This window comes from Mastigoproctus giganteus, chromosome 7, assembly GCF_048544385.1.
Source record: "Mastigoproctus giganteus isolate SK-2022 chromosome 7, ASM4854438v1, whole genome shotgun sequence".
Lineage (NCBI taxonomy): Eukaryota > Metazoa > Arthropoda > Arachnida > Uropygi > Thelyphonidae > Mastigoproctus > Mastigoproctus giganteus.
The window spans coordinates 75,210,583-75,224,192 of record NC_143581.1 but is presented as its reverse complement, the minus strand read 5'-3'; the positions used below and the strand labels follow the sequence as shown (position 1 = coordinate 75,224,192).

The 13,610-nt window shown below is 33.6% G+C and overlaps 2 protein-coding genes across 2 annotated transcripts in view; one reads left to right on the top strand and one right to left on the bottom strand.

Annotated features, from left to right (window-relative positions):
* The window catches only part of LOC150083004 (glycine receptor subunit alphaZ1-like), a 115,149-nt gene extending 108,157 nt beyond the window's left edge, over positions 1-6,992 (top strand). Inside the window, exon 9 of the mRNA XM_090378349.1 lies at positions 6,429-6,992. Coding sequence (XP_090234475.1) covers positions 6,429-6,713 — 285 coding nt within the window. The 3' untranslated portion in view covers positions 6,714-6,992. The remainder of the gene's footprint in view (positions 1-6,428) is intronic.
* The window catches only part of LOC150083003 (glycine receptor subunit alpha-4-like), a 116,289-nt gene continuing 109,532 nt past the window's right edge, over positions 6,854-13,610 (bottom strand). The window contains exon 9 of the mRNA XM_090378348.1: positions 6,854-6,927. Within this exon, the coding sequence (XP_090234474.1) occupies positions 6,854-6,927 (74 nt within the window). The remainder of the gene's footprint in view (positions 6,928-13,610) is intronic.

Genomic DNA, 13,610 nt, shown 5'->3' with positions numbered 1-13,610 from the left:
CACCTCGCAGGTGCCTAGTCTTCAGATGCTGCAATTTGCAGAACTTAAGCCTTTTTTTTGTAACAGCAACTATTTGTTCCATTCACCAATCTTGTTGCCCTTCTCTGTACTCACTGCAGCAGCTCTACATCATTCCTAAACTGAGGCCTCCAGACCTGTATGCACTCCAGACCCTTCTCTGTACTCATTGCAGCAGCTCTACATCATTCCTAAACGGAGGTCTCCAGACCTGTATGCAGTACTTGAGGTGTGGCATGACCACTGCCTTATACAAAGGGTTAATCACCTCTTATCCTTGATGGCAAAATTCCTGTATATTGTTGAGAATACCCTATGATCTGCTCTGGCAGCCTGTCTGCACTGCTCAGAAAACTACACATCTGACTGCACAATTACCCCCAGATCTTTTTCATTCTCCACTACCCTGAGTGTAGTACAACTGTGTGATACTACCCTGAGTGTAGTACCACACAGTTGTTACATTTCTCGGTGGTTGCTGCTACCCATATGCAGCATTTTACATTTGTCAAAGTTAAACTTCAGTTGCCACCTCTCAGCCCATCTGCTCAACTTTTCTAGATCCTGTTGCAGTAGTGTACTGTCATTACCATCATTAACAACCTTGAAAACCTTTGTATCATCTGCATAGGTGGTAGATGACTTTCATCAACCGGTGAAATACCACCACTTTGCTTATTGGAGGCTTGAAGTGGTGAAACCCATGTTTAGTCTCTAGAGCAAAGTTTCCGGCATCCCCCTCCCCCCATACTTCTCCTTCTACCCATGCACGGTACTAAGTACTATAGGTTTTGATACCTTTCGTGTTTGGGGTTTTCATAAAAAAAAAAAAAAAAAAACTTGGACATTAACCCTGATATACCTTCATCAATATCATTGATAAATATTTAAAACAACAAGGGGCCCAACACCGAATCCTGGGGTTCAGTGCTGGGCCCCTTGGACTTCGTGGACTAATAACATTAGTCCACAAAGAGCAGTGTCCATTAATTGAGCAGTGACTCTCTGTCTACTCTCACTCAACCATCCCCTTACCCATAGCAATAACTTAATGCCATCCTTAATGCCATAGTGCTCCAATTTGTACAGCAGTCTTCCATGTGCAACAGTATTAGTATTCGGTACATGAATGGTTACAGCTAATTCATCAAAGTTGACTTCTGATTCCTTCTTCTGTAATGGCTGTAATACCACAAGTAGCAGCATTTAAGTTGACCTTTGAAGCACAAAAAAATTGACCATAATTTTAAGATTGACTCATACAGCAAGTATAAAATCTATGCTTGCATTAAAGGCACATGCATAGGATTAGAAAGACACGAATTAATACCAGTATATTTACAATTTATTGAAACCTGAGAATTTGTTCGTTATCAGACGAAAACAGTTTGTTGGGAGTTATGTTTTCAGGAATGTCATAAAGATTCCATTCTGCTTCTGAGGTAACACAGTCCTTGACGGTATCATTGTCTCCCCACAAAAGTCATCTTCCATCCCATTTAAGGAATTTGATATTCCACGCATTTTTTGAAAGAGTTTATCATTGTCTCTTTGATTACATCCTATGCTTTAATAAACTACTCACAAAGAATGTCTAGTGAAACAGGACACATATTTCCCCCTTTGATGTATATTTTCTTTCCTTCAATTATCCATTTATTCCATTTGTTATTCATGTAGTCCTTAATTAAATGGTTTGTTAATGCAGACATCTAATGGTTGAATTAATGATGCCAAACATTCTGGAATTATTGCAATATTAGTGTTGTTGATTCTCAACCATTTCTTAACATTTTCTGTTCAGTTATCCCAGATGCAACAATACAAATGCCATTACGGCAAAGTACTTTTACAGGTAAATTTCATGAAACTTTTGCATACTTCTCGTGTGTGCTTTCTTTACCTTAGCACATTCTTTATTAAAAGTATACTTTGGCAATTCTCAGTTTTTTATAGCAAATATGCTTCTGTATTGAGGCACTATTTACAGAAAATGCAATCTTTGGTGCAGTACTAAATAGGCAACAAGGAATGGCATCATATAATCAAAGCCACCCATATACAACATCTATAAGAGCCATATCACATCATCACCTTTGCAAGTTTTGATTTTGTGACCTAAGGGGGTAATCAGAGTGTACTGTATAAGGTTGCCATCCTTCTTTACAATTTACTATGCAGTGTAATAAAATGTCGCAATGCAAACTTTTAAAAGAAAGGACAAAAATAATTAAAACTTAATTAGACTGTTGTTCAAATGCAGATATTACTATAATGTGAAAGATGATTGTAAAAAGGGTGTTGACTTATATGGTGAATATATGAAGAATGAGAATTTTCAAGGCAAAAAATAGAAGGCGACTTATATGCCACAATATATTGTGATAGTACTTGTGGTTTTATTAACATTTATTTATTAATTATATAATTTATTAGTTTTCAGTCATGTATAGGCATTATTTCTTTTATTTGTGTTTTCATTTTATATGACTGGTGATGATGAGTAATCAAGAATTATGCAGCCAGGATTTGCTTAATTGCATTTATGCCTTTTATTAAAATTGATTTTTGAAATTTAGTTTTTACTTTTTCTTTTGATGCTTTTATGTGCAGTGTAATCTTTTACATTTGAATTTTTTAAAATAAATGAAAAGACAAATAAAGAATGCTTTTTTTTGCCTTTTAATTTATTTGATTTACTCTTATCAAATTGAGGATTTAGTGTCAAACAACATTAGCTATAAAATCATTTTGTAGTTAATGTTTTTATAATTAACAAAGAAAAAGTCATTTGATATTTTCTTGGTTTATTGGAAATTTACTTACAGCCCAAGCTAACTTGTAAAGTACTAGAGAGATACTTTAGTACTATGACTAATGCTTCACTAAACCCTCAATTTCAGTTGTTGGAGTTTCACTTCAGTATTTGAAACATTAGTCATAGTACTACAGTAAAGCAAGTTCTCTTGCTTTCCTGTAGTTAATGTTATGTTGGTCTTTACTCGTACGTTGTTTCTCAACTGTCCATAAATTTTATGCAGTAGATATTTTTCTTGCTTTAATTTATTCCATTATAAGTATAGTCATAAAAAAAAAAAAAGTCATTTTTTTTTATTACAAGAAGATCAGCTTGGTTCATGAAATGCAATAGAAAAAAATTAAAATTCTTAAATGTTATGTTGTAGTGTTTTCAATTCCATCGGTTGAAAACACTTGTCCATTATTGAAGCCAACAGAACATGCACAGCCCATAACAGTCAAGTTGTTTTATTCAGTTTACTATAATTTCATATAGGTCTTTTAGTTCAGAAATAGTTGAGCTGATTGTACCGTTCCAATTTTGATGTATTTTTTTCCTGAAAATCCTCCTCCTGCTATATATATATAACTATATTTGTAAATGTAAAAGAATAAGAGAAGTTTACCTCAATATGATACGTAGAACACTTCCGTATGATACTCTCCAGAAATTAAAACAAAAACAATTAAAAAATCAAAAAACTTACATAACAGTCAAAAATAATTAAAAATCAAATAAAAAATTAATTTAATAAAAAAATTTTTGCAATACAATTGCCCTTCCTGAAGCTGACAACACTTTTCGGCCATATGTCATGATCACAGGAATGAAAATTACCGAATAGGGGCGAGCATGAAACTTAAATAGGGATTATTTGTCTTTGTGCATGCACGTAAGATAAGGCCAGTGAACATTAACAGAATTCTCATGTCATTTAATTTCGACAGTTTCTGCAATTAATAGTCTCGTATAATTATGTTGGATACTAAATATTTTGGCTTCATTAAATAAAAAAGTATGTTTTTTGTTAACAGCATGAAAGACTAATTCTGATGCTGCTGAATGAGAAGCACGAACTGAGGCCACATGTTGATTAACACTTAACACGAAAATTGAGAGGAAACCACATAGAACCTCGATAAGACGAGTCACAATCACTGCAAGAAATGTATAAATGTTGCAAACGAGGAATGGACTGAGCGATTTTTCAGTATAGTGTGTAATTTCCGTATTGGCTTGGCCACAATTTTAAATTTGGTATCTTTAGAGAATCTGTTAACCTGTTTGTGCCACTGTTTAACAGATGGGACAGAAAAAAAGTATTTTTTGATATTACTATTGTTGGTTGGTGTAGTGTTTTGTATCCTATCCTTAGCTTGTACCCTAATTCAGTTTATTGTAGCAAGGGGGTAACCTCTGTTTAAGAATCTGCTGGTTAATATTTATATTTCTGTGCCCAAAGTCGATTCTGTCGTTGAATATTTATAGGCATTGAGAAATTAATTAAAGATTATCGATCTTTTGTAGGTGAATGGGTGGTAGCTGTTATAGAAGCATACCGTGTTTTGTAGGTTTACGATAGATGTTAAATTGTATTTTATTCGAGTCCTGAGTAAGCGTGAAATTTAGAAAATTTAATGACTTAGTATCCGTATTCTCCCTTTGCAATGTAAATTTGAATCTAGAACGAATATTATTAAATGAATGTAAAATGTTTTGGATAGTGCTACTATCAGTAATGACTAGAACATCGTCTAAATACCTCCTATAGTATGTGATACGGGGTATAAAAAACATCAAATGTATACGCTCAATTGTTGAGAGATAGATCTCCAATTTTAAGCCGCTTGGGCTTAATCCCATTGGCAACCCAAAATTTGTTTGTATACTTTGTCTCAAAATGTGATATAGTTGGCTTCAACTAAGAGTTTAATTAAATGAAAAATTTCTTTAATAGGAAGCTTCGTATAATTAATCAGTATCGAGTTATTATTTGACATATCCCAAAGAATATCTAATGTGTATTCAACATTTACATTCGTATATAATGAGGACACATCTAATGAGAATAAATTATCATTATCGCCAAGTCTACAGTCCATAAGATTATTAAATAATGTATTGTAGTTCTTAATTCCAAATTGTATCACCTGTCTAAAGAGTTTTATAATGCTATATGTGTGGCCAAGGATGAAAATGCTGTTTCTGTAGGAAACAATAGGTTAGGTTAGGTTTTGTAGGTGAATAAGATATATAGGTGAATAATAGGCTGAATAAGAAATCCGGTCTTATATAATTTTACTTACCTGACCAAAAAGTGCAGGAATATTGTATGTTCTGGCCTTCAATTCCTTTAACTGAGCCATAGTAATGTAGTCATTTTTTTGATACATGGTTAATGTTTTATTGTGTTGACTGACCAAATTGGTAAATAGTGCCGAGTCTATTTCAAGATAAGTGGAGGTATCTGATACAACTAGATCTAAACTTATTAATATAATCAGGTTTATTGTATCCACTTTACCTGCCCCTCTGAATAATAATGTCTTTATTTTCCTGAAGTTCACGTAAAGCTGAACTGTCATGAGTATTCAATTTAGGATGTTGCATTTATTTTATGTTATTCACCACTTGGTTAACTTGTTGAATAAATAAATCTTTTTGTAGAACATTATGAAGTCCAAATTCAATATCAATTACACACTGTTTTTTAGGTAGTTTTCAAGGTGGCACACTATAATTTAATCCTTTGGATAAAAGATTTGAAACCTGTTGATGTCAGTTCGTTGAATGTCGAGTGAGGGGGTGTTCGTGAACTAGCTGAAGTATTCTGCAGTAGCACACAATGTGTATGCGGGGGTTCATCATCGAACTCGTATGCACTTGGTCACAAGCTAACGACAATGTGTTGGAACTTGTATAAACGTGTCCTGATAACGTATTCAATTTGTTAACATGCCTGTTTTTTATTTCTGAGGCCTGTGCTTCACGTCACAGGCCTCAGAATCTATGGAGGTCTTCACTACAGACCAATCATTAGGATGTAGATAATTTTTTAATTTGTCATGAAGTTTCCTAACCTGGGAAAGATATTTATGTTTATTAGAATACCAAGATCGGGCTAGCCGGGTGGGTAAAGCGCCTGCCTGGCAACCCAAAGGTAGCGGGTTCGAATCCCGCCTCGGGCTTGGATCAAAGTACTGCAAAAAACCTTGGGAGGTGCACTATGGCGACAGAAGCCGATGCGCCAATAACTACCAAAAAAAAAATAAATAAATCTTAAGGCAAGTTTAACTATATTACGCAATGTCGTAAGTGCTAGTTGCTTTATCCTGGAAAACTTCAGAATGATGTTGTTTTGAAGGCAATATTTTAGAAAAGAAATATGGTAACTTTGGGCCGAATATCTTAGTGTTAATCTAATGTAATTTTGCACCAAGCCGTTCAAAAAATCCCCCATAATTGTGTGTATCAATAGGTTATACCTGGAGATATATATATATATATATATATATATATATATATATATCTATATTGCAAATAGCCTATTTTAGCTTATATATATATATATCTATGTATATCTAATATTCTAACAATCTTTTCTTCACAGAAAAATTCTCATCATGTCTCTTCCATAATTCCTTGTCAGAGAGAACTTCATAAAATCAACCAGGATGCAAAAAATACAGATAAAATGGCTGAAAAGAACACCCCTAAGATTGGCTGGAGAGAAAGTGGAAAATCTCTATATAAAAACATAAAAGGACATATTAGGAGAAAGTTCATTGCTGCGAGTGTGTCTCATAATGTGTTTGACTCATGTTGTCGGTTATGTTTTCCTCTCTCATTTTTTGTGTTCAGCCTGTTTTATTGGATCTATTATTTATTCTTCTAGTTAGAGATACATCTCTAACTAGATAGCTGGATTAACATGGAATTAGATACATAGCTGGATTAACATGGAATTAACATCAGCGAAGTCAGGTAGACTAGAACAGTTATGGTAATCAAAAAATCACCTAAGTGGATTTTTAACTAGTCTGAGCTTTTCTGTAAATCATTAGGGTCATGAGGGGATTTAAAAAAGTGTTCCATAATCATCCTCACAGCTAGTAGTTATATGAAATGAAGTAAATATATGTAAAATAAAAAAGCGACCGTATATACATATTTTTATTAATTTTTTGCCATCAGCATATTTTGATTATTAGACCCTTAAAGCACAACAAAGGCCCACTTTCCTCATGAAATAAAAGAATTCTTTGGAATAAATATGTATGAATATTAAAATGAGAAAAATGTAAATACTGTAAATGAAATTTTTAAAGTAATCGATTTAACCATTTTTGTCCTTAACTCTTCAAAATTCTTTTCCTAACTGCAAGTATACCTGAGCCTGTTGCAACGGCTGAGCAATCATTAATATGTCAATGTTCCTTAAATGCCTTTTGGTTTTAGCAATAATTTTTTTTAGAATGTGATCATGTAAGGTGACAACACGGAGGAAATAATTGGCTACTTTGCTGAAGTAAAAGCAGTCAACAATTATTTTAATAGGTCTATCAAATGAGTTGAAGTGTAAGCATATGTGGCATATTTTAATAATGATACTACATACTATTGATTTGCACAGAGGAGGCATTGACTTTGATTATAACCTTCATATCCAAGGGTATTTTACGCAATGTTGGCTGCATTTTATTGAAAGACATACTCGCACATGCACTGCCTGTGCTAACGAAACCCAAGCCCACAGATGAAATGCAGATCACAACCATTTTGTTTTTGTTTGTCATATAAAAATATATGTAAAAATGCTATTACTCTCATGCAGTTGCAGCATGTCAAAGGCAGCACTTATACAGGAGTAATAACATCCTTTTATTTAAAAAGTAGACGTAGGTAAAAGCAAAATGTGGAGCTGTCAAGAACAGTGTTTGTCATTAACTATATGGAAATTTTAATTTACGAGATTCCTTTTACGCTTAGACCAGTATACAATATTAGTATAGAATGAACTGCAAGTTAATGTTAATTCCAATTCTCCACATATTAATAAAGATTCATAATGAAATTTGTGAAATATTAATTATTGTCTTGAAATAAAGCAATGAACAAAATTCTTCTTGAACTGATTCAATCAATTGGTTCACCTAAGTTCAATTAGGGATTTCGTATTACATAATTTAGCAATTACTCTAATATCCTTAATTTCCTTGAAGACAGGCTTGGAATGGGTTTAAGCACCATTCTAGTTCATCACATGAACTGGTAATGCCATGTAAGTACTTGATTATTAAAAATAAGATACTTTATTAACAAGCATTCCAGTTTGAAAAATTTTCCATTTCAACACCTTGAGTGTTGAAATGGAAAATTTCAACACCTAGGGAAGCTTCTCTTCAAGAAGCTTCCCTAGCAGTTGTAGTAATTTCATTCTAACAGAATTTGCATTTCATACATAAGAGTTGAAAATTTATCACTAAATTTCTCCGTTCTAAACTCCTGCAAGTGAAATTTGTTCCCATTTCACCTTGTCATAAATCTGCTTTGTTAACTTCTGCATAATAGTTTTGTATAACGTTTGTATAAAAGTTACTCTGCTACACTTTTTTTGCATTAAATGTCTTATTTTAAGAAGAGTATACAGAATTCATTGGTATCTCCTTAGCATAAATACACCATGACCAATTAGTCACATTTAAAGTTATGCACTCTGCATGTTCAAATTCACAATATCACAAAATACAGCAATAATCTTGTATTTATTTCAAGACAATACTTCTGTGTCCTGGAGTATAAACAGGAAATTTATTTTATATATATATATATATATTTTTTTTTTTTTAGCCTGTATGAATATTACCCAGCAGTTGTCACAGAATGAGCGAACCCCTGTGGTACACCCGTGATAAAATAAGTTAAGCTTGGACATTGTTTATTCCATTTCTCAACCGTTGCTCTGCAAGTACTCGTTTCTTAGGATTCCATACTGTGGATTAAATTTTTGCATAATTTATTTACAAGTATGTCTGTGTAAATATGAGAGAGATCTTATTCAGTTCATTTTCTGGATCGCTTTTAAGCTAATGTTATATATATATATATATATATATATATGATAAAATATAAATATATATGTAAATAAATATATGTACATAGGAAAATCTCGTTAATATAATATCAGTTTATACAAAGTAGATCTATTCCCTTTCAAAAGGAATAAGCATTCTCATGTTAAAAAATTTGTTTAATACAAAATATGGTTAATATATACTACAAAGTTAATGTTTGTATCATGGGTAATATAACAATCCATACTTTTCAGCATGGTTAGTACAAAGTATGTTGATTGCACCGATACCTACATATCAAGGTTACTTTGTCATTTTAGGAGAGGGAATAATCAGATCCATCAGTTTAATGTGAAATATGAGGGTCACTGAAACAAGACAAGCATAATTCATGCTATGGTTGTGGAGCATTGACATAATAAAATAAAATAAATAAATTTTCTGTTTATTACTCTAGGACGACCACACAGGATCAGAGTTCTCACAAAATATAGAGAATACAAGAACATTACTGCATTTATTTTGTAGTCATGCATGAGTGAATGACTACAAAACCAGTCACTGAACAGCATGTACAGGTAATTCTCGACTTTACGAGTTAATTCGTTCCTAGAGCGTGCTCGTAAAGCGAAAACTTGTAAAGTGAGAATTTGTTTCCCATAGATGTAATGTTAAAAACAGAGGTTACATTCTCAACAATTAAATTTGACCATAGCAATGTTAAATAAAGGTAAACAAAACAATAGTCTATGATTAAACAATGATTTATTTATCCAAAGAAATGAAAACAGCCTTTAAAATCAAGCAAATTATAATAATTAATAAATTATTTATGCTAATGCGCATTTAGGGCTAGAGCCTCAAGCTGCGAACAAATTTAGACTATGTATATAAAGTGCTTAGCATCATAATACACAGCCATTTCTGAATAAACAGAAAATTTTTAAGGTGGCATCGTTTTAGGTTATATCTCATATTGTGAATACCTTCACAACGAGTTGCCATGATATTGCACTACTTCGAATAAGTAACGCTTCACCTAAGGAGAAGACTAGTGTTACTTATTCTCAGATAGGTACCACCACCCAGACAGCACTGTTTCAGGGCTATTTGGCCCTTCGTCAGTTATACTTCATAACTGTTTTTGCCATCATTGCATCACTTGGGTACCTACCCACTCACTGACGAAGGGCCAAATAGCCCTGAAACAGTGCTGTCTGGGTGGTGGTACCTATCTGAGAATAAGTAACACTAGTCTTCTCCTTAGATGAAGCGTTACTTATTCGAAGTAGTGCAATATCATGGCAACTCGTTGTGAAGGTATTCACAATATGAGATATAACCTAAAACGATGCCACCTTAAAAATTTTCTGTTTATTCAGAAATGGCTGTGTATTATGATGCTAAGCACTTTATATACATAGTCTAAATTTGTTCGCAGCTTGAGGCTCTAGCCCTAAATGCGCATTAGTCTAAATACATCACACACCATCAGGCATCTCTCATATTGTGGAGTTATACTTCATAACTGTTTTTGCCATCATTGCATCACTTGGGTACCTACCCACTCACTGACGAAGGGCCAAATAGCCCTGAAACAGTGCTGTCTGGGTGGTGGTACCTATCTGAGAATAAATAACACTAGTCTTCTCCTTAGGTGAAGCGTTACTTATTCGAAGTAGTGCAATATCATGGCAACTCGTTGTGAAGGTATTCACAATATGAGATATAACCTAAAACGATGCCACCTTAAAAATTTTCTGTTTATTCAGAAATGGCTGTGTATTATGATGCTAGCACTTTATATACATAGTCTAAATTATTTGTGTTACAAATGTTAAAGAATGTTTATCCTTCATCATCAACTGATGATGACAAAGAATAATAAGGTCGTGTTTGCTTATGATCTCATATTTTGTTTCCAGTGTTTATTCCTCTTTGCTGTTTCTTTTTATTAACCGCACTCTCCATAGTATTACTTTGTTTTGGCCTACTGTGCAGTATTAATAAAGGGGATAAAGTTGAAATAAGACAAGACAGCGAAAACAAAGAGCAATGCAACCACTCTTTGTAACCTCATCGTGGTAACTGCTTCAGGCAGCATCTCAGCTTAACTGCTGAGATGCTGCCTAAACAAACAAATGCACGCACAGTAGTACGCGTAGCTAGAAATCCTGTATTTATAAATGTTTAGCTTTTATTTATTGAAATTAATATTCATATTTTCGATTTTGTTGATGCTTGAAAAAAAAAAAAAAAAAGAACTCATAAACCCGGGAATTCTTAAATTGGGAACTGCCTGTACTTCAAATGCCAACTTATTCTGTGTGCAAGTGAAATTTTCATATCTTGAACCACTTTTAGTTTTTAGTGAGATAAACATTTGGTTTGTGTCAAAAGTGAAATTACCCAATGTTCAACATGGATACAAAGCAAAATAAAATGATTTATTCCTGGGTGCTAAACTCCAAATCACTGAAGAAGTGGCGGACACCAAAACAGATATTTCAAAGTAATTTAACATTCCTCTACCAATTTTATCAACAGCATTAGTAAAATAGTCCTTAATCCTTATTGTAGAAAACCTTGATTGTTTTAATTGACAATTACATTTAAAATTTCCATTGATGTAGTTCTTGTGAATTCCACTGATTTTCTTTTTCTCAGAATTTAAGTTGCTTGATTTTCTTTTATTTTTACAAATATATTAAGTCTAACATATGGGTTACTGCAAAAGCATCATTTTAACGTAGCCATCTACCAAAGTAGTTAAATTAATTAATTAAATTGGCATCGTTTTGGTTATATCTCATATTAACCCCGGTGGCTCACATCTGGTGAGTATGGGCTTGGCACACCCAGGATCCTGAGCTGGATATAATCATTCTTCCCTTTCTTGGTGATTCCCTTCTACTTTCTTTCTCTCTCTCTCTCTCAGGGTAACTAGGGAATTTTTTTTTTAGCTAATAATAATAATAATAATTGTGAATGCCTTCACAACGAGTTGCCATGGTATTGTACTACGTCGAATAAGTAACACTTCACCAGTGGAGAAGACTCTGTACTTTATTCTCAGCGGATACCACCACCCAGATGGCACTGTTTCAAAGCTTGTTGTAATAAGTAACTGTATTTCTTCTCCACTGGTGAAGTGTTACTTATTCGAGGTAGTACAATACCATGGCAACTCCTTTTGAAGGCAATCACAATATGAGATATAACCAAAACGATGCTAATTTAATTAATTAATTTAACTACTTTGGTAGATAGCTATGTTAAAATGATGCATTGGCACTAACCTATATGTTAGTCATTCTACCTCATAGCATGAGGCCTTTGCCTCTAAATATTTTATAGTAAATATATTAAGTTTAAGTAAAAATGTGCATGAAATGACAAATTAAAGTTTAATTGGAGTAAACTATGAAACAAAATTAGAAAGCTGATTTTGACATGTTCATTTCACAAACCTTGTTATTATAAACCTCGTCATTACAAATTAAGAGAAATTAGGTTCCTTGAAGCTTGTATTAACAAGGTTTCATGTTTCAAAAAGCAGATGTACTGGAACTTAAGAACAAGTTTGAGCTTCTGCAGACTGCTCAGGACCAAGATATCGACGAGGAACATTACAACTTTCTGAAAGTGATAAAGCCCAAGAAACCAATAGGGAAACAGAAATCCAAAGAAGAAAAAATTAGTCAAGAAACACTTGTCGTGATGAACCGAAGATGACAAATGAAGAGCAAGAAAAACATTGACAGGGAGAAAATTGAGTATACTGAATTATGCAAAGCCATTAGAAAGAGACTCAGAGAGGACATAAGATTTAACACAAGAAAAGTAGAACAAGCATTAAGGGAAAACAAAGGATTTAAATCAGCAGCCATGAGCAGTAATACAGAAAGACAAATGATACTGAAACTGAAGAATAGCGACGGTGTACTTATAAACAGCAGAGAAGGCATAATTCAAATAGCAGAAGATTACTATAGAGAATTATACAAGGAGCGAGGGAATGATACCAGCAGTGGGGAAGATGGATTGCAAAGTAGCAACACATACAACATACCCGATATTCTTCCTCATGAAGTAGAACATGCATTGAAGAAAATGCATGCGCCGGGGGAAGATGAAGTTACTGTAGAGTTGTTAAAATTGGGAGGAAGAGACATAACACAAACTGGCAAGGCTCTTCACAAAGTGCATTAGAAAAGGTGTGATGCCTAAGCAGTGGAATAATGCAATCATAGTTTTGCTGCATAAGGAAGGAGATAAATCAGAAATTGGAAATTATAGACCAATTAGCTTGTTATCCCACATCTACAAGTTGTTCACAAGGGTCATTACTAACAGATTAGAAAGAATACTTGATGAGAATCAACCGAAAGAGCAAGCTGGCTTTAGGACAGGATTCCCAATTATGGATCGCCTTCACGTAATATCACAGCTAATGGAGAAAGCAAATGAATATAAAACACCATTATGCCTGGCATTTGTGGATTATGAAAAGGCATTTGACTCCATACAGCACAAGGCAATGTTTCGGGCACTGGAAAGACAAGGCATAGATACTCCATATATTATGATTTTGAAGAAAATATATGAGAGTGCAACTCCTTTATTAGACTAGACAAAGACAGTAGGAAATTTAAAATCGAGAAAGGAGTTCGACAAGGAGACACAATATCTCCGAAGCTGTTTACTGCTGCCCTTGA